This window comes from Haliotis rufescens, unplaced genomic scaffold, assembly GCF_023055435.1.
Source record: "Haliotis rufescens isolate VD_foot unplaced genomic scaffold, xgHalRufe1.0.p SCAF_89, whole genome shotgun sequence".
NCBI lineage: Eukaryota > Metazoa > Mollusca > Gastropoda > Lepetellida > Haliotidae > Haliotis > Haliotis rufescens.
Genome location: NW_025964382.1, coordinates 666,088 through 688,929, shown reverse-complemented (window position 1 = coordinate 688,929; position 22,842 = coordinate 666,088). Strand labels below are relative to the sequence as shown.

Genomic DNA, 22,842 nt, shown 5'->3' with positions numbered 1-22,842 from the left:
ATAAATGCATGTCACATTTCGCAAGATAATCGGGAGCATCAAATACTGTTATAATGAGTAATGTCAAGAATACTTATATCCGGATAATCATATAGGCTACGTGACATGCGATCTATCAAAGATTTTAGCAGAGTTTTCAGGTGTGTTTGTATTTGGTACCATATTAATGGCTTTGGGGAAGGGAGTATTGTCAGATCGATAACGATGCTAGCATTATCCGACTAATATTTGGCAGTGCCCAAATCGAGGCGTAACGCCGACTTGAATGGGGTTTTGGTCAAACCCAATGAATTGTTATGATAGTTTTGCATGGAAAATTCATCACTTACCATTTATGTCCATGTAGATAGACATTTTCTAAAGATAAGTATCACCTACAAATTTTCTAATAGTCGTTTTCTATATTAAGTGACAGTCATATTGTTATATTGAATGTCCACATTGATGATTTTACTATGCTTCATGAACCGAAACGTACAACTCTTCCATGTGCATTAACCTGGTTGCAACGCTCATAAAATATCATCTTATTCTAGACATGAGGTGATGTGAGGTGAATTGGGGTGTAATGTCGCGTCCAAGATAATTGCATTCATATCACACATTTATATTACTGAGATACCATGCCGCAGTGTAACACGAATATCCCACTCAGACACAGTATACGGACTCCGAGCCGACCAATCCTTGTTTTAGTTCATTAACGGTGTGCGCCAGGCAGGGTAACAACAAGTACCATATTTGAATGTCTTTTGGTATGACGCGTCCAGGAAGCGCACCCGGACCTTCCGCTCTCCGGGCAGACGCTCTACCACCATGGAGGCACATATACATTTTGTGACATGATTTTACTCACTAATATAGTGTTAGACAATACATGTGACCTACGCGGAGTTGCATGTTTACATAAAAAAGAAATATATAGCTACAAATAAAAATTACTCTTCTAGTTTTCAATTATCAAATAGACATGCCTCAAATCAAGTTAGAATTTATCGAAATAAACTTTTTCAATTTTGTATGGGAAACCGATCTATCTTCTCCACACGCAATGTTGTTGGAAAAGCCAAGGAATTTAATTTGTTGGTGAAACTGGTCCCAGAAGTACATATAAGCACGCGTTTTGATATTACACAATGTGTTATCCAGCTGCATGTTTATTAAACGGGTGATCTCTTCACGGGCAAGTAATAATATATCAGAAGTGTTAAATCCGGCCAAATCAGGACAAATGGACGTGAACAGTGAAACCTTCACAAGTTCGGGCAATCTCGTTTTAGCTTATATACGAGTTGTGACCTGCTAGGCCTATGACTATCTCCAGATTCACACAGTTCTGTTTGCACTCACGAGTACACGTTCTGTTTCCCCGTCGAATATGGCGAGCATAACTGCAACACAATGACAAAATAGGTGACAATAATCCCAGCCAAATAAATCAAACAATGACAACATATGTGTTGACAGACCCAGCCAACTGAAACACAAAATGACAAAATAGGTGACGATAGTCCAATTCATCTGAAACACAATATGACATCATGCGTGACGATAGTCCCAACCAGCCAACTGAAGCAAACAATGACAACATACGCCATGATAGTTCCAGGCAACTGAAACACAATATCAAAACATAGGTGACGATACTCATCGCCAACTGAAATATACAATGACAACATAGGTGACGAAATCCCAGCCAACTGAAACAAACAATGACAACATACGTCATGATAGTTCCAGCCAAATGAAACACAATATCAAAACATAGGTGACGATAGTCCCAGCCAACTGAAACACACAATGACAACATAGGTGACGATACTCATCGCAAACTGAAACAAACAATGACAACATACGTGTTGATAGTCCAAGCCAACTGAAATATACAATGACAACATAGGTGACGAAATCCCAGCCAACTGAAACAAACAATGACAACATACGTCATGATAGTCCCAGCCAACTGAAACACAATATGACATCATACGTCATGATAGTTCCAGCCAACTGAAACGCAATATGACAACGTACGAGACAATAGTCCCAGCCAACTGAAACACACAATGACAACACATGTGCCGATAGTCCCCGCCAACTTAAACAAACAATGGGAACATATGTGATGATAGTTCCAGCCAGATGAAACACACAATAACATAACAGTTTTCTTCAGTTTCAAGGAGATCAATCTCTCGCTAGTATATGTGTCATGAGGTCTCACTAGATTCTACACGTGAACATGGATCAACTACGTCATATAGAAGTGATAATGTTTACGACTCGGGCATGCATACAAAACGCAAACATAACATAATCAAAATACTCGTCGAGACCTACATTCAAGAATCTCTGAATAGAAGACATTATTTTAGAACTCATCATTAGTTATGTTGTTAACAGAAGATCGGTTAGGGAGGTGAACAAGAACATACGGTAGTCACCCAGCGGACTGAATTTCACACTGCGGACTCTCACAAAAGTTTGCACATCGGGTTTTTTATTCATATTTCAATGGGGGCGGTCGGGTAGCCTAGTGGTTAAAGCGTTTGCTCGTCGCGCCGAAGACCCGGGTTCGATTCCCGACATGGGTACAATGTGTGAAGCCCATTTCTGGTGTCCCCCGCCGTGATATTGCTGGAATATTGCTAAAAGCGGCGTAAAAACATACTCACTCACTCACTCATATTTCAATGAACCGAACAAATCCTTACCCAATCCTTATAATTAAATTCGACAACGTAAACATGTGTTTTCTTAGAAAGTGTAACCAAAAACAGTTGAATGTATCAACGCAAATGGCGAGATTTATAGCCTTGCCATGCGTTGGAATGCATAGTGTGGCGTAACATGAATCAGGTGAATTTCTTTATGCACCTAGTTTGACACGCCGAAGTTCGAAACATGCAAGTTTATCAAAGTTTGCTACATGAAGTTATATTAATAACAGTTTTGAAGACGTCGTTACAGAAGAGCAGGATGAGTTGACTGCAGGTGACGAAGTCAGGCTTATCCGTCGTGTGTTGAACACTCCACATAATAATAAGTCATTCATAACGCGTCAGATTACATTTACCAAGTACATTATTATTGCCCAATTCGATGCCTCTTTCACCTATGCCTTGCGACCAAATGCCACAACGTGCACACAATTAATCACTGTGATTACATTTGAGGTCCCCGGATACTGTCTGGTTTGAAGTACTTGTAACAAATCCTAAAAACATATCGTTTGGGTGAATATTGCTTGGATATGGTAACCATTTAACTCTCTTACTTTCTATCATAAGTGAGTGAGTAAGTATGGTTTTACGCCGCTTTTAGCAATATTCCAACATTGTACCCATGTCGGGAATCGAACCCGGGTCTTCGACGTGACGAGCGAACGCTTTAACCACTAGGCTACTTGACCGCCCCACTTTCTATTATAAAGTGTCTAACCGTACTATTGAATAGTAACCGTTGGTGATCATCTATGTCGTAATTAATGATGCACCAAATGTAGGGATACACAATATACAGTCAAACACCGTTGATGTGTCGAACGTTTGGTTGTCTCGAAGTAAAAGCTTGGTCCCCGAATATTCCTTTTGTATTTACATAGGTGTGTTTTACCTGACAATGGAGCACATTTTCAATTTGATATATGTTAAGTTTATAGAACCTATCAGAGTGCCATTCTGTCTGAACTGATCTTCAAGACATTGCGTTTGGCAATTCCCGGATATTATCACAAGTTTCACGTCGGTTATCTGCACCTTTTCTCACATTTACCACATAGCCAGACCTTTTGGTTGCTGCATTGTTGTCTGTAACTAACACAACATGCATGCCAAGAACAGGCAGACTCAGGGTAACAACGCCCAATGAAGACCGGTACTTTGCATCTCCGGAATCGATTCCTGACAGTGACGTCATCAGCGACGATGGTGGAGGGTGAAGAAAGCCGGTTCTGTCTGTTCAGCGCTGATGGACGACAGCGTGTTTACCACCGAAGTGGCGAACGAACGGCTGCGTGTTGCGTTGAGGAAGTCTTGCCGTATTGTGGATTGGGTGTTATTGTGTAGGGAGGAATTTGTGGGCAGCTTCCACGTTGTGTCCTTTATCAGCATGAAAACGCCAGGCCCCCATACAGCCTGAACAGAACGTGATGCCTTGGCCTGCTCGTTCTAAAGACATTTCACCCATGTCTGGGATGTCATGAATCGTCGTGTTCGACAGGGACCGCATCCTTCAGCCAACCATCAAGAACTGATCCAGGCCATCCACGAAGAATGGCAACGTATCCCTCGTGACGTCATCAAACAACTGACCATTTCTGTGCGCAGGAAAGGTTTTGCGTGTCTTTTAGCAAAGAGTGGTCATACGCACTATCAATGTGGCGTGTCACTGAACTTGAGAGATTTTAGATGTATCTGCCTTTATTATGTGAGAAAAGGACATTAATTGTTGTCCGTCCGTTTGTCCATTAGTTTTAAGATTTTAAATTTGTTCTCTTGAAATCTCAAAGGCATAAATTATTCCTAGGGTATTTGTTTAAAAACCTTTCTCTTTCACGGAGTGGTGTTGTAATTTTATATAAAGCAAATGACCCAAAATGACAATAATCAGAAATGGACTTATAACATCAGCAAGATAGTGAGTGAAGCACTCATGCAATATATCCCAACTCTATTGTTTCTTCAACATCAGGTTTCAAGTACTTCATACCTTTAACATAGATAAACCATCAGCAAATATCCATGCTGAAAGTTGCGATGACACGTCCAACGTACGATGGTAATATTGATGAAAGTTGAGAAAAAATACTGGTTCCTAATAAATCGCAGTATGCTTTTCTTGTTTGAAGTGAACACGATCTTCGCAAATAGCGTTTTACCGAGGAAGCAGTATCCACTTGCATATAGCAAAGCCTTGTTTCTACACTAACAATTGTAAGCCTACGTTTCGGTGGTAAAATAGTCCAATCACAGAACTTTTTACAAAATCAACATCCGGGTTCCGCTGTTGAACGCTTATCACGGTGACTGAGATATTGTGTTTTTTTAAAAAAGACACCTGCCGAGCGTTCAATGTTCCCGCGATGTACAGTGTCACTTGATACTGTGTAGTCTGCTAGCCTCCGGGGCACAGATGGCCTTAGAGTTGTCTCCCTTGGATACGCCAGAAACCTGTGATTGTGGGATGGAATTACGTCATTACGTCATCTGTCATTGTATTTGTCTGCCAGTGATAACATCGCAACTTTTATCGTTATCTGCTTAACGGGGTCATCTGCTACAGTTGTCATTTTTATGAAGCCATTCGAAATAAGAACAGCTACCTGAAGAGACTAGGCTTTGAAGTAGCCTAATCTTTGCCTCAGGAAGATGCGCAAATTGATGCTCTACTCCAAAGTAATTCACACGTAACAATTAAATATAATTTGTTCAAATTCATGAAATTGCTTTCTTAATATTAGGTATGGTGAATGGTCTATTCGACTTATGCCAAATCTTTGTTAATGTGTTGATTTGAATCCATATAAAAAAAATCACACAGCAATTTTAAATAAATAAATATATAAAATAAATAAATAAATAAATAAATATATAAATAAATAAACAGTATGGAAATGAATCATTACCTTTTTTATTTCTTTATTCACCTTTCTTATTAAAGTTTTGATCTAATTAACAAACATATATTTAGTATGTCAATCCGATATACCTTAGTCCCAGGCAAATACAATACAATGCATGCCAAACCAGACATATATATTATTTTCACGACTGTTCACATTGTGCCTTGACTTGTCCGAGTTACTTTGTAAAACAATGCATCATTCTTTAATTCACATTGATAACATATTCAGTATAAAATGTTCGAGATGCTCTATGTACAATGTCCATACGGCAATTGAAATATCACCTGTGCTTTATCACAATTAGTGTCAGTGTTCTTATGTGCAAAAATACATCTTTAACAGCTGAGATCACCATCAACTTTTAGGCTCGACCAATGTCCATCGTGTGACATCAAACAGTAAACTATGATCTCTTCTCCGAGCGACATGACAGACAAGACTAGGTAGTAATTGTAAAAACTCACATCTTACCACGTCGCCCATCTTCGCGTGTCATTCCGCAATAAAGTGCTAAAATAACTATGGAACACTTTCATGCTAAAAAGCAGCTACAGATGTCAACGCACTGTTGATGCAATATAATAAGTACTAAAACAAAGCTACAATGCAGTTCTCATCTTGTGACATGCATGACACCTGCTGCCAAATTTAAGACTTTGGATATATACAGCATATGTTTGCAGATGTGCAGCTGTTATTGTTCGTTCGTTTGCTGTTGTTTAACGCCGCACTCACCGGTATTCCAGCTATATGATGGCGGTTTGTAAATAATCGAGTCTGGACTAGACCATCCATCGATCTACGCAATTGGGATACGATGGCATGCATCAACCAAGTCAGCGATCCTGACCACCCGATCCCGTTAGTCGCCTTCACGTATGGGTTGCTGAAGACCTATTCTATCCCGGATCTTCGACGGGTCAGGTTTAAGGGTGTTATTGAGTCTTTGAAGCCAGGGTAGTTCATTTGAATCCAACAGTTCAGCATACTGTTTATCGTCATGGTAGAATGCTCCTATTATCAGTAGGCTTCGGTTACGCTCTCTTTCTACTTGAACTACCTCACTATGGCATTCTATGACGTCACGAAACAATGAATGACGTCATATGCTTCCATGAAGGGTGTGAAATCGAAGGTGTCCTGTTATGTACAATAATAAACCTAATATATGCAGTATGCACCGGTCCTTGGTGAATTCTACGTTTTTGTTCAAATTTTGGATACCCATCAGGGAAAGTATTTATATCAAGTGAAAAGTAAGAAAGTTCTAATTGCAGGGCACTCATATTGTACAGTTTAAACGTTCATTGGAATTAATGTAGTTATTAAAATGTCGTTTGATTCTATAGTGTGTGAGTAATACGTCCAATCTGGAATTTTCAACCCCTTCAGAATAATCTTGTATTGGATGTATTGAATTAGTTGCATTCCTAAAAGAACCAGAATATGTAAATAGCTTTTTATTGAAGGCCTTTTTCCACATTCCTATATCAGTTTCATCGACTAACATTTCTACCTTCTATATACAAGGGAAAAGTCAACAAAAAAAGTAACAAAGATCATGATGCCTTGTGTTCACTTAATTCATAATATGTCTGCACATTATAGATCATGGCCAAATGTTGGTAATGTAAGTGACATGTGATGGGATCGCTAAGCTACATCTCTACAATGCTTCCAGTCCAGATGTAACATCTATTTGTTTTTATTTTATGTTTCGAAAGTTCAGGAATAACGTTTATCATGGATATATGAGATGACACGAGTATATTTATGCCTGTTATGTCTAACTGCTTTGCTATTGAGTAACGTTGTTGTAACGAACGTACCTGTGACCATTTTTGGATGTCTAAAGGGTTGCCAGTACCATTGTATGCCTACCCATCAGACACTAGTGCACTTAGATAGTTTGCTTAAACTACTTGTACTATCTTCCTCTGAACTCTGCGGCTCAATCGAATGAACACTTGCTCTGGGTAAACTCCCAGACTTGGGCAGAATTCTTGGCTTTTCAGAAAGCGATGACACCCTCTCCATTCTCTCCAAAGTCTCATGTTTGAAGCTTCGCCGGATCACAAGCTTCTCATCCTTTGTCTTTTCGTCCTTTGACTTGTCATCCTTGGTCTTGTCTTCCTTTGGCTTCTCATCCTTTGTCTTGTCTTCCTTTGGCTTCTCATCCTTTGTCTTGTCCTCCTTTGTCTTGTCCTCCTTTGTCTTGTCCTCCTTTGGCTTCTCTGTGGCCTCTGTTGACTCTTTCGGATTAGATGTCTGTTTCGTCAGTATTTTAATATTCTGGACCTTTGAGGGATCTGGTTTCATCTTTGGGACCTCTTTTACTTTTTGCGATTCATGCTTAACCCTTTGAGGTTCTGCTTTAAGCTTGGTGGCGTCAGCTTTGGTAAGACTGTCCTCTTTTACCATTTTATGTTTGCCAATGCTGTCTTCCTTCACAACCTTCGGCTTTGGAGCCTGGGTTGGTGACTTCATTTCATGCGAAGGGGCTTTTGTCTCATCCTTAGATCCTTTTGACAAAGATTTTGTTTCTTTAAGTGGCACCTTTCCTTTTTCCTTCGAGGCTTCCTTTGGCGCTTCCTTCGGCGCTTCCTTCGGCGCTTCCTTCGTGGGTTCCTTCGTGGGTTCCTTCGTGGGTTCCTTCGAGGGTAGTTTTCCAGGACTTGGTTTTGGCGTAGGTGTTGCAGACGAACAAGGAGACGTCTTTTCAAAGACGTCTTCATTCTTGTCCTCAGGAAGCGATTGTGTCTCCAGACTTGTGCTTGTGCCAGCTTCCGACGGAGGCGATGTTTCCTGAGAGCTTGGAGCTGTGGTTATGATGGTAGGAATCTGAGGTGCCTTTAAAATCCTTGTCTCAGACTGGCCATTGTTTATGCTTCTGTATGTAGACATGGAGGCGCCATCCATGGAGTCATCCTTAGCATCATCACTGTCTGATGGGAAATTAGGTCGAAATAATCCCGAATGATGTGCGGCTCCAACTCCTGCAATCAGGGCAGCTGCACTTTGACTCACAACTGGTAGGTCATGACCAGATGCATCTCCCTTTTCTAACTTCTTAGAATCAAGGTAGATTTTCTGTCCAGAAAGCCGCATCCCCTCAACAATTCCAGTTGTAGTAAACTTGATTGCATACCTAGCAACCTTTGCGTCCTTAGCAGACTCGTCAATGATTTCGGCTGAAGCTTTATAATCAGCGAAGACGTCTTTGAGGTCGCTTATAAAAACTGTTGCATAAAGTTCATGGTCTCGTTTTCTCCTGATGTAAACTGGCGCTGTACCAGTCGGCATTCTCATCAATGTCTGCACCATGAACTCAGCTGATATTTCCTTCTCAGTGAAGGCCACATTGGCAGTGTAGTTGCAGTTCTCCTCAACGTTGATATCACTATTGGCCTCAAATGTCAACGTTTCGTCGAACGTTTCCCCGGTAGTTTTGGATATTTGAAGTCTCATGTCAACTTCTCCTCCTTTAGACAGCATCTTCGGTAATCCAAGTTTGAACTGGGCCTTTCCGCCAATAGAAAATCCTCTCTGAAATGTGACGCTGATCGTGGCCTTCCTTGTCCTTTCTATTCTGAACTTGTACGTCTGACTTCTGTTGGTATTGTTTCTGAACTGCGTCTGCAGGACCGATGTTTCTGGGATAGAATGCCCGGCTGCTGCTTTTGGTTTTGTTTTGGAATCCTTTGTTTTTAGAATCGTGTCAGAGTCTTCAAAATGGAAGTAGTTCATAGGAACCTCAATATCAAAATCACGTCTTCGCAGGAATATCTTTTCAACTGGTCCACTTTTTTCTTTAAAGTCCTTCCAAGCATAATCTTGCAGTATTCGCTCCACATCGAGTATTGGAGGCGTTTCCAAAGACCGCTTACCACACGAACAAATCATGGCTATTCTCATCTAGGCTATCTTACAACTCTGGGTTTCGGCCCTTGCATAGATCAATCGCCGCTAGGTGGCGATGTCTTCAGAAATCAGGATGTTCCAAGCTTTGAGGTCTTGCTGACACCACTCTGAAACAACAAAGAGAACATGTTCAACTCTGTTGGTTGTTGATGCTGAATATATCTTGTCAGCTACCGAATATATTTATTATTAATTTGCCTGAATCACACTATGACTAAAGAATAATTTATAATGTATTTCATTTTGGGACACAGTGAACTCTTCCCATGTTATTCTCTAAGACACTTCGAAGCTAATCAGCGGTCGCATATATCTTTACAAATATCCCCCCACAATCGATATAAATGTATGTCTGTGTCATGTCCCTGGACATGATACAAATATGTGGACCAGCTTCACATTCAATTAGGGCATGGCGTTCGACTGTTAACCATTGCGGTATATTTCATGCGCCCTTTATCTGGAAGTTAGATTTAAAAGATTACGTGTATTAACGTTTCACGTATCTTGCGTTACCAATATGTAATGCGACGACCAGCCAAACACTCATAATTAAAACATGCCTCAAATTACGAAACTCATTTTCCATAGAAGGCAAAAACGCAATCGATATTGACTTGAGGCTGCATTCAGTAGTATTTCAGTTTCATCACTGCGTGTCGGTTTAATGTAGGATGCAAGCCAAGTGAGGCTTATCACATTGATGAAATTCACGCACGCATCTGATATAGTCAAACCAGGACAAATCTGGAATCAGAAGCCCCTAGCAGCGGATCCTGTAACAACTGACTCGCGCAACCGAGACCATACGTCGCCTAAGATCACCGAGGGAGAAATCGTCATTATTCTGTGTAGTATATTACATTAGGCAACATCCCCGATACCTATGCATAACCATTGCATCATTCGGAGCTTGCTTCATACGACACAACGCTAAATAACCCCATCCAATCAATTAACTCTGGTGAGAGAAATGCTGTGTCGAAGATATCAGTGATGAAGATGGTCACGGCGCTATGGTGATGAATGGCACCAGTGCGTTCATTAAAATTGAACGGGGATAGAATGCACTTGATAATCGACGATGGAAGGTTTAATTTATACAGCGAGTTCTTAAACCAGTACACTATGTTTACCTACTTTACAACACTGTGTGTTGACGGCAGTGTTCTCAAAGAGCGCCCATTTTCTCTATCAGTGGACAGGCATCTGAAACAGCAAAACACATTTGATAATCAGCGTCTCATTACTTGCAAACAGCTCTCGTCTCACAAGTGTCAATATTCACACAATTGCTTATGTGACGTTCTAATATATTACATTCCGAAAACAAATTAATATATTATCAGGTTCTTCGTTGTGCTGACTGCGTTTGACACTGCAAAATGATCCCAACTCCCTAATCATTTGTTGGGGCACTGTTGGCCCAGTCATCCGAGGCGCCGCAATTCGCTGTGCAGAGTTGCGTCCCTTCGACACGCCAGAAACCTATGATTGTGGCTTCGAATCCCGGTTCGCCCCGATAATGTTTCTAGGTTTGTCAGCACTATACCCGTGCTCGTGGGTTTCACCGAAGTGGTAAACGTCTGAGGCCTGCATCACTTCGGGCTTTCCTCCCACAGTTCCTCCCGCGATATAACTGGAATACTGTTAAAAACGGCGTTAAACCCAACTCGCTCACTCACTCCCATTCATTTGCAGCAAAGTAGCAGAAATAACTCACATATAGAATCAAGACAATCTTATCAAATTATGGATGGTTGGTGTTTTTTACACAGTTCGACATGGTCCTGGGTGACATTTCCTTCTAAGCTGATAATACTCATTGCAAGGACAACGCATAAGATGTATATTCATGTAAGGGAACCTCCATACAAAATAATCAACAAGGGAAATAGCTTGGCGATATCATGTTTGCGATGACACACATCAGCCATCATTTTGATCGGATGCTCATGAGGAGTTAGCTATGTGGTTAAACGACACTATTCCTAAGACAATAACAACTAAACTCGTTTAGCGTTTCTGTAGCACCACTATCTCTAGAATCGAAAGTCATCAGCGGGATATCGCAAAATAAGTACGTTGACAAAGTGGTAACTGGAGCGTTCATTGACAAATTTATGGAACTGGCGGCCCAGCTTCTGAGAAAGTTGACCTCCATCTCAGACACTGGCCAAGGCTGAATCAATTAACACTGTATAGCGTTTGATGTCCCGACGCCTACAGACTCTATAATCCAATAGCATTAATGAAACAGTGTTATGTGATGTTGTGAGAACAACATCCTCCTGCGTGCTGAAGTGATTAGTGACGGACCATTATATGTTTATATGTTTTTGGGGAGTGTGGTGAGGGGGATGGGGACGGAGGGGCCTGGGATACGCGTTTGAGACAGACTACTTATTCAAAGCATAATATATTTTTTCCAGAATATTCGGGAACAGATAATCCCAGCACTCGCTTCATTTTTAAGTCTCTAGATACCTGAAATAATATATCAAGTATGTTGTAATATACACTAGGAGATACATATAAACATACAGGGATTATGAACGATTCAAATTGGATATCGTCTCAAAAGATAGTCTTTGAATGTGTACGACACCAATTATATGAAACATGATTTAATGGATGTACCTGAGTCTTTCCCGTGAAGCTTATTCGTTAAAAAACACACGAAAGCCAGATGCATACACTCTTCAAAAAAAGAAACGCACAGGCAGTATGTTGTTAATTGAACCTGACAACACAGATAATCCGGTATAAAAAATTGGATATATGTTATTGGAAAATGTTGGTGGCCTGATATTCGACAAACGGTGCGTCATCACGCAGCCATTGACGATGTGCAATGTCTTAAACGGCATTGTTATCAAATTTGTTAAAAAATGTCATTGAGGAAAACAGCAAAGAAAATTATGGCATTCGTAACTCGTGGTAGTGGCTGTAAAGAGGCAAACATAAGCCAATACTTTGACATTCAATTGTCACCATTTTTTATGGTCGAACTAGCCGGGACTCAGCCCTGCCGATCGTAACATCTCCTTTGGACATATCCAAAGAGGGGAATCGCAGTCTTCTGTTGCACGCCACTTCAACGTCCACCACAGCACCATTTGCCGCCTTTGTGATGGATACACACAGTTCAGTTCCACTGCAGATCGTCCGAGAACCGGCCGACCAAGAGTTACCACCCGTGCACAGGATCGCTACATTCGACTGTTCCCACTACGTCATCGCAATACCACAGCTACGGAGACTACAGGACGCATCCCTGGTTTGCTAGGATATCGGACCATCTTCGCGAGGCTGGAATCCAAACTCAGAAGACCAGTTATCTTCCCAATTTTGCAACGGATCCATCGTTGGTGCCATGCCTTACAGCCTTGGAATTTGAGAAACTGGAGACGAGTGTGGTTTAGCGATGAATCACGATTTCTTCTTCAGCGGCGAGATGGTAGACAACGTGTTTATCATCGTCGAAATGAGCGTTTTGCCCCAAATCGAAACATCTCCCTTTTGCAGTCAATGATTGGAAGAAGGTGAGATTGAAGAATTTGATTCATGTAGCGATTTGCTGTCAAATGTCCCCGAAACACAATCAAGTTGGATCTCATGGTGTAGGATATGCCCCCCCCCCCCCCCCCCCCCCCCCCCGCACACACACACACACACACACCATGATACCACCGCCACCGAATTCGTCGTATCCTCGTACACAACAGGACAACGCTCCAACGCACACAGCTCGTGTCACGGTAGACTACCTTCATAATGCTAACATCAACGTCCTGCCCTCCAGATCTCAACCCAATCGAACACCTCTGGGATGAACTCGATCGACGTGCTCGATCACAACACGACGCAGACTCCCACAACTGGCCAACGCGTTACAAGCAGAATGGCACAGAATTCTTACACTTATCCAGTCAGTGCCGAGGAGATGCAGAGCCGTGATTGCTGCCCGGGGCGGTCACACGAGACACTGAGTTCAGCGCCACCTTGTGGCTTTATGTGACATGACAACGAACAGTTTTCAATGACTTTGTACAACGACAACATGTAACGTTTGAGCTTCAAAATTTCATATTTGTATCTATGATATTATATTAAATATATCGACTTTATCAGGTACAAAAAAATTACATCTACCTGTGTTTTTTGGAAGAGTGTATATTAAGTTCGATGTCTCAGATGTTGAGTGAGTGAATTCGATTTAAGGTCGCATGAAACTATTTATCAGCTATATCACGTCGAGTCTACACACTGTTGGATGAAAGCCAAAAATCCCCATGGTCATCTGTATTAAACAAAGGAACAGGTTCTGACAAGGGTGCAGATCGTAGTCGGATCAAATCTGGGAATCGAACGAAAGATCACAGTACTGAATCTCCCTTTACGTGTTGGTATCTAACGACGAAAGTGAGTGAGTTTATGTTCCTAGGAATATTGCAGCAATATTACTGACGGGATACAACAAATGGTCTTCACACATTTTACCAACAGGATACTCAAACCCGATGAAGAAACACGTACATAAACTACATTGAACCAGCATGAGATTCGACGAGTGAAGATCCGCGGTAGATTAGGTCTTCAGCAACCCATGCTTGCCGCAAAAGGCGACTATGCTTGTCGTAAGAGGCGACTAACGTGATCGGGTGGTCCGGCTCGCTGACATGGGCAATGCATGTCATCGTATCCCAATTGCGTGGACCGATGCTCATGATGCCAATCACTGGATTGGATTGTGCAGACCGACGTCATATAGCTGGAATATTGCTGAGTCCGGCGTTAAACAACAAACAAACAAGCAAGGTATAAGATTCGAACCCGATGAACAACCGAATGAACTACTAGGCTACCACTCCGTCCGCTAAGGACAAGAAGATACCAGTAACGCCAGCTGCCCTCAGTTACATCTTCACGTTTTCTTCTCTTATAATTCTGCACACCCACTCAGCTGTCAGTCCCGAAGGACATCACAACATCCCGTTGACCTTTACGTTTCTATCTGTCTTCAGATATGCCCGACTTCATGAGTGAAACGGTAAAGGATAAGCTGCCCACATAGAATGCGAATGTCAACTCCTGACGCTACACCTGCCAGTATCCCCTTGACTAGCATGTCAATTCCATGAAAACGGGGAAGCATATGAACTGACGGTAATTCATTTGGGAATGTTCAATGGAGAAACTTGTCTATACGAATGGTATGAAACTCATGCAATCTCCGAATGCTTTTTTTGAAACAAAATAAAATGTTCGCATTCGGAAATGATAAAAGAAGTTTTACGCCTTCGATTTATTTTCCCCTTGCACTGTCCTTTTAGTGAGTGAGTGCATTTGTTTTTACTCCGCGTTTATAATATTTCGAAATATCACGGAGGGGGACACCAGAAAATGGCTTCACATATTTTAACCATATGAGGAATTAAATTCGCGTTTTCGTCATAATTGGTGAACACAATAAGCAGGAGGCAAAGCTTTTCTTGATTTCCGGCGGTCGTAGAATGTGGTGCGAGCCCAAATGCATCTTATTTTATTGTCAAATAATAAGCTATAATTCATTAATCAACGTTTCTGTGGAGGCTCTATGTATATTGGGATATTAAGTGATTTGAGAGAATTACGGATTTGTTAGTGTAAGTATTAGTATCAACTATACCATGAATTTGGAAATTACTTGATGTTGATTGATCAATCAGAGGTATCAAATCCGAATAACCCTCTCAGTTTGAAACAGCCGATTCCACCGCCGCGTCGCCGCGGAAGCTAATAGGTATAGAAATAAGGGTCTCTCTCAATCATTGTCGGTAGTCATTTACAAAATTATATATACAGTTATAGGTTACAAAATATTTATTTGCGGTTACCACAATATTCAACGTATTTGTGGCAATATATTTTGGGCACGACAGATGTCGACTGGGAAAGTGCATTTCAAGTTTTACGGACGGCATATAGATGGGAATATGATGATACTTTTCTATAAAAGACTGTGACGTGAAAATGGCCAGGTGAGCGCAATTCTCCGCGTCACAGAGTGCGATGTGACGGGCCATAAATAACTGAATTATGTGGGCTTACTTAATTAATTTAGGGGTGGCCACGACGCTTTGGCTCACAAAATTACTGTGCTACAGACTCCGAATGCCTGGTTTATATGTAAAGCATGTTCCAGCACGAAACTGTTTAATAGCTTTAAGCAGTGGTTCTTCACTTCAAATAGTGAACCACTAAAAACAATGGACAATACCATTGTCACCCACTTAGTATCCGAGCTAACTCCAAAGTGATCGTGTTCAATTTTGTCGTGGTAGAATTGAGATAAGCATACATTGCGTTCAATGTACTGCTGAATTACATGTACAGTAAACTACGGCTATAACGAACTCGCTTATAACGCACTGACGGATATAACGAACTTACTTTTTTGGAACAGACTATTTGCTGTAGTTATGCTGTATATATGCTTATAACGAACTACGGTTATAACGAACTAAAATTAGTAGTCCCTTTGAGTTCGTTATAACCGTACTTTACTGTACATTTAACCACACCAAATAAAATACTTCAACCTCACGTTGGGCGTTAGGTTCTTAATTCAAAGGATGGTTGAATCGACAGGTAACCCGGCTCTTTATTGAAAACTCAGCATGTATATCACAAAGTCAGCCTTGGATGAGTTTTAGCCCCTGAGCATCCCCAACAACGGCCGATAGTGAGAATAAGCATTGATTCCCGCTGGCAGAGCACTTTGAAACATGTCACAGTTGTTTCTTGGGAACTATCGCTCGTGCATTCCATACTACACACTAACAGTCATGTGGTCCACTGAGGTCGAATGTGGTATTCCTGTCGGTTTAAAGAGCCATTTTGCTTCAAGGGTTATCGTAAGTCTGTGATTAAGCATGGGATATACAACTGTCTAAGCGTAAAATCGGCTTTGTGGGATGTGTGCCTGGTTATGTAATGCTTCTGGGATCCAAAATAATGTGTTAAATGAAGTTCTGATGAGGATGGCAAAGTGATGGTGTTTCTAGATGTAGCGCACAATATATAGGTGAGGTGAGGTGAAATTGGGTTTAACGTCTCGTCCAAGATTATTGCACTTATGGCTGCTTGTACTAGTCCGGACTGATATCGATTTATAGTGCTAGCTCACTGAGACACCATGCCGCAGTTTAACATGAATACCCCACTGAGACACAGTATACTGACTCCGAGCCGACCAGTCCTTGTTCTAGCCCCTTAATGCCGAGCGCCAGACAGGGTAACAACAAGTACCATCTTTTAACGTCTTTTGGTATGACGCGGCCAGGGATCGAACCCCGGACCTTCCGCTCTCCGGGCGGACGCTCTACCATTAGACCACGGAGACGGTCGCACAATAGGTGATCATATTAATATCAATAGTGTAACGATAGCAAACTAAATAAGAAACAGTTGCGTCCTCGCGGGCAACAAATATCGCAACGATGACAATTGTAGGTTACTGCTTCCTCTGCAGCACAACAGCTGGGTTGCTAGAATTGGTTGTGGTTAATGCATTTTCTTCAAATGCCGAGTATCAGTCCCCACAGATTCAAAATAATGAAGTTCTACAGAACTGTATTCCTTTAAATAGGATCATTATCGAGATGAAAATTTTGGCGCTGATCGTGTCTGGTAGTGCCTGTTCCTTTGGCACCGGTGGTATTTATGTTGTGACTTGAACGCTCTTTATTGCCAACGGTAACTTTATAACCTCCACTGTAGAATTTTAAAGAGCGAGTCTGTTTGATCTGCCTTAACGATATGCAATACCTGCATTTAACGGGGCAGGGTTGATCGTATGTTTTTTCCTTGCTGATAAAATGTTGTTTACTGAAAATCCACCATCTAATGAGAAGTGAAAGGGGCCCACTGTTTGAACTTTATTCAATACTCAGTGGTAGTTCTTCCTCCGTAAATTAGATTTCCATCGCGATAAGAACATAGTGAATTCTAAACATGCCATCAGAATGTTTAAGAAATCTGTCTTTGAACTTAAGACCTTTGGGCGAAAACGCACATTAGGAACTCAGACCATCTGAAATCTTTAATCCTTTGCAAATTTAAAAGGCTAAAAAGTGGGAATTTCTAGTTACAACGAATCGGCCATCATTTGATCGATCGAATCTCTTCAGAAACACCCTCTAGACATTTTAAACCATTTTCGCAGCACTAGACAAGGTTTCTATCAAACACTAGTAGATGGGGGCAATTCTGGGGGCAATTCTAGTTGGTTTTACCCCCAAAATCAATAGGATATAATCCTATTTAACCCAGGGCCGCCACTTGTAAAATATATGCTTCCAATCAATTAGTGTTCCAAATGAAAGTACAGGGTCTGCAATATTTCCTTCCACTGATGGCTTTCCAACAGCTTGAATACAAATCAGGGCATCTGGATGGGCGACCAGCCAAAAAATGTCCAGTAATTCATCATAGAAGTGTTTTAATTTCATTAAAAAGACAAGCAAAGGTTTACGACGCCGGCGGTTTGTTGCACTTCTTGACATGAGAATACAGCAAGCCGTTAAGAGGACGTGAGTCTGGATGTTTTGCCTGTTACTGGCGAATCGCTTCGCAGAGTTGCGTTCCTTTTTACTTGTTGCTGATAGTTGAATCCAGTTTGGCAACAATTATGATTACATAGCACCATTCCCGTTGCTCATTACATACACAAATACACCATACCCTTGTCTCATGATAAGCAATATGCATTATGGTACGTCAGTACCTTGCCTCGGTGTTTTTAGCAAATTGATAAACGCCTGTGGCGTGCGGCTCTGCGCTTTCCTCACACATCATTCTGACATGCGAAGATGTATCTGAGATATCCCCCGTTTGCTAACGCACCCACCTCTACGTTTACTTATAAGAGGACGCGCATATAAAACGGCTACTTGCACTAACACTGTCCAACCTAAACATTTGGGAAGCCTAGTGGTTAAAGCGTTCGCTCGTCACGCCGAAGACCAGGTTCGATTCCCCACATTGGTACAATGTGTGAAGCCCATTTCCGTGCTATTGCCAACTTTCAAACCTTGCCGAACTAGGCTGGAATTCCTTGGCTCGATTGTAGCGCCACCAATGGCTGTTACGAGTTATGTCCCTTCTATGCCTCTCCTATGGACCAATCAGATTCCACCTCTCGTAGGGGCGGTCGGGGAGCCTAGTGGTTAAAGCGTTCGCTCGTCACGCCGAAGACCCGGGTTCGATTCCCGACATGGGTACAATGTGTGAAGCCCATTTCTGGTGTCCCCCGCCGTGATATTGCAGGAATATTGCTAAAAGCGGCGTAAAACCATACTTACTCCACTCCACTCCACCTCTCGGATCACTTGCATTTGTTTCAAACAAAATGGCGGCGCCCAGACAATACGATGTGATCGACAATCAAGATAAAAATTGTGATAAAACGGGTCTTACATCGCGAAGTGCATCATATCATGTGAGCACCTTGATTAAAAACTTGAAAAGATTTGGAAAATAGTTGTTGACAACGAGTTGGCGGTGCACATGCTTTGCAAATCCTTCAATCGACCGAACTTTGCATGACAGTTTACGAACCGGATTTCGATTTTGGTTCGCGATTTTGATTGGATTATGCATAGACTCGTTAGTCCAGCCAAAATCTAACTCCATAATACCAGCCTAGTTCGGCAAGGCTGGAAACTAGACTTTTATAATCAGTTAACTACCTTGCCTCGAGAAGATGTGCTATTGCTGGACTATTGCTAAAGGCAGCGCAAAACCATACTCAGTCACCAACATTCAGTATACATATAGACTACCATATATTGGGTAAGGACGTACCACTGCTATATAGAAAACAGTGTTGGGGTAACAAAACACCATACATGGGCTCGAGGGATTTTAGGAAATTGATAAACTACGGTCTCTCAGGACCTTCTTCGTACATCATTCTGACAGGCCACGCTGTATCTAAAATTCTCGCCCTCCTCTACACTCGCGGATAAGGAGGATGCTCGCGATCGTACACTGCTATTCATTGAAATAGCACTGTCCGATGTAAACCGTCGTCCCATTCTTTGCCGACCTAATATTGATTACGTAACATGACTTTACTTTATGGATAATCTCATTATGTCCCTTGCTGATAACATCTGGCTGCAATTCGACTTAATGCATTGTTCTTTGAAACACAGCTCAAACCATATGATATTCCCGTGGCCTGAAAGGTTTTTTTTTATAATGCCTGTCACAAGCTCTTTCGCTACCACGTTGCATTATTGTGTGTCAATCGTTTAGGTACAACCTTGATAGGTAGAAAGACATTTAAAGTGTTGACTTACGTTTTACGTTTTTGGTCAGAGCAACAGGATGCTCAATCTCATTAAAATCATATCTTAGTTCTCGCTACCGCTAAACAAAGATCTGAGGACATCTCATTACGGGTCACCGACCTTTCGCGAACTCTGGCCGACAAAAGGAAGTACTGACAAGAAGTCGACATTATCCAATCAGAAGGCAGCTTTCACGTGCTTCACGGCACTAATTTCAAATTGGCGACTACGCTTCGAAACATATTTTGACAAATCTTCGCTTAAAAATTTGAAACCTGAACAAAAGAACATTCTAGAATGGCTAATAGTGGTCTAGATTGTATAGATTCAGTCGTTAAGCCCTTAACTATATTTCGGAATACCCCGTTTTAATGTTTTCGATTAGAAATCACATTCAGACTGTCACTTTCAAGATCTGGTAAGCGACGCTCTGATTGGTCGGATCTTTGTTTAGCGGTAGCGAGAACTAAGATCTGATTTTTTTCATGAGATTGCAGGATGCTCATAATAAATGCTATGAGATAATGATTCCTAAAGTTACAGGAAGCAGTCGACATCAATACAGATCCATCCTAGGGGCATCCTTTTACTTTTACTTTTCTCACAATTGACAACGCTGTACATGTAGACACCAATTTATGTACATGTGTCTTCATATAAACACGTATACATTGTGTACATGGGTGCGTTCTGTACATGTCATATCTGCAACAAATATTTACCCTTGTAAAGATGTGATTTGAAAATACTTTGGCTTCAAAGCACTCTTAAGTAAGTAAATGTACGCATTTCGTTCTGTGTGTAAGTCGCCACATAGCAGTAAATAGCGAAGCGAATAGGTTCCCCTTACTCAATGCTGGTCGGAGAGACTACAATTAGGGGTTACAATGTGTAACCTGTAGTTTGTTTGTTTGTTTGTTGTTTAACGCCGCACTCAACAATATAACATCTACATGCCGGCGCTCTGTAAATAATCGAGTCTGGACCAAAAACAATCCAGCGGTTGACATCATGAGCATCGATCGACGCATTTGGGATACGACATCAACTAAGTCAGCGAGCCTGAACACCCGATCCCGTTAGTCGCCTCTTACGACAAGCATAGTCGCCTTTTACGGCAAGCATGGGTTGCTTAAGACTTATTCTACCCCGGATCTTCACGAATGGTAACCTGTACTACGTTGTATTACCCGACAGTGCAGATCGGTGCTACTGCCATCAACCCCCATTTTTCTGACTCAAGCTTACAACAAAATTATTTCATCAAATGACCCTTATCATGCTGCCATCAGCTTGTTTGATTAGGTGACATAAATGTCGAGTTTCCTTATTATTATCACAAGGGCGAGGACTGACAATCGGCCTTTGAATTAACTTGTATTCATGTGTTAACTCAGCCTAGGTTTACGCGTAATGAGCTGACGTTTTTCTACACTCTCTAATTGAAACGGTTTGTCTAATAAATTGATTTGATGATGGTTTTTCACTTTCTGTTTTACATTTTGAGTGAGATCAAAAGAAAACAATTTCACAACTGAATTATTCTTTTTTATACTGCTGATTCAATTTGGTTCCGTGATGGTTGTTCGCAAGACTCTGAGGCTCCATATGATGGTCTATTCTATGTTGCATCAGTTAATGGTTAATTAACGTTCACGTTGAGACAGAAAAAAAGTGATATCTGCAATTAATCATAATACTGTTTTCATCTGCATTGGTAGTATAACCAAGACAATTTTATTCAATTTAGAATAAAATTGGCTTGGTAACAATACCAATGCTTTGGTACTGTAACCGAACGCTTTAAACTGCAGCAACTGATCTCCGTCGTTCAATGCTGTTATCAATCTTGCTGAAAGACCAAAGTGACGCTATCGCTATCGTAGGCCATACGATTCATTGCAGAAAATGATATGGTTGGCATATTGGGCTTGTTGTATATTCGTATTGACTTGTGTTTGTTGAGTCATCTTTCACAAGCTGGCATGCTTCATTCAAAGACTTGCTGATAATTTACTTCGAGTCTCAGGTACTTTGTTTATCAGATTTGCAAAAGAGTAATGAGCAGTTCAACAAAATTTATTGATGAACGATTTCCTGCTTCTTAGGAGGAGGTTGTCTCATCATATGCCACACTTAAACGTTCGGTGAAGGAATTTCAGCGTGAGGAAGAGTGTTTGGAAAATGAACCTCTATCCGGTCGAGCCACAACCAGCACCACAAAAGAAAACATTGAAGTCTTCCACATCCTCGTTCTGAACAATAGGCGCATCACGCACCCTGAGCAAGGGGAGACCACAGGCTTCACGTATAGGTCAATAGACGTGTGGCTCTTCCGTGCAAATATGCATGAATGCTATGGGATGAAATGGACGATACGCAGGTCACAGCCTCAAACGCCCACGATTTTCATTTTAGATTAATGGCAGGTAACGATAATTGGACATATAACTGTAATCCTGAGGTGAGGTGAAATGGGGTCTAACGTCGCGTCCAAGATTATTGCACTTATATAGCGACGTGCATGTATGTGTGTGTGTTTGTGTGGCTGCTTGTACTAGTCCGGACTGATGCCGATTTATAGTGCTAGCTCACTGAGATACCATGCCGCAGTTTCACAGGAATACCCCACTCAGACACAGTATACTGACTCCGAGCCGACCAGTCCTTGTTCTAGCCCCATAATGCCGAGCGCCAGACAGGGTAACAACAAGTACCATATTTTAACGTCTTTTGTTATGACTCGGCCGGGGATCGAACCCCGGACCTTCCGTTCTCCGGGCGGACGCACTACCACTAGACCACGGAGGCGGAACCACGCGGAAAACAAGAGCCCTTAGAATAAGGAGACTTCGCGTTTCCCAAATCCAAGAAGTTTAAAGCAACCGGATCGGTTGAGAAAATTGGGGCTACCTTCTTCTTGTATGATACCCGTCGGTGATGAACCTTGGGAAACAA

The 22,842-nt window shown here is 41.6% G+C and overlaps 1 protein-coding gene across 3 annotated transcripts in view; it reads right to left on the bottom strand.

Annotated features, from left to right (window-relative positions):
* Positions 1-5,612: 5,612 nt before the first annotated feature.
* Positions 5,613-22,842, bottom strand: part of LOC124150741 (protein spalten-like) — a 94,690-nt gene continuing 77,460 nt past the window's right edge. For all 3 annotated transcript variants that reach the window (XM_046522773.2, XM_048390266.1, XM_046522771.2), the window contains exons 2-3: positions 10,685-10,753; positions 5,613-9,651 (exon numbers count right to left, since the gene is read on the bottom strand). In XM_046522773.2, coding sequence (XP_046378729.2) covers positions 7,508-9,538 — 2,031 coding nt within the window. In that variant the 5' untranslated portion in view covers positions 9,539-9,651; positions 10,685-10,753 and the 3' untranslated portion in view covers positions 5,613-7,507. The remainder of the gene's footprint in view (positions 9,652-10,684; positions 10,754-22,842) is intronic.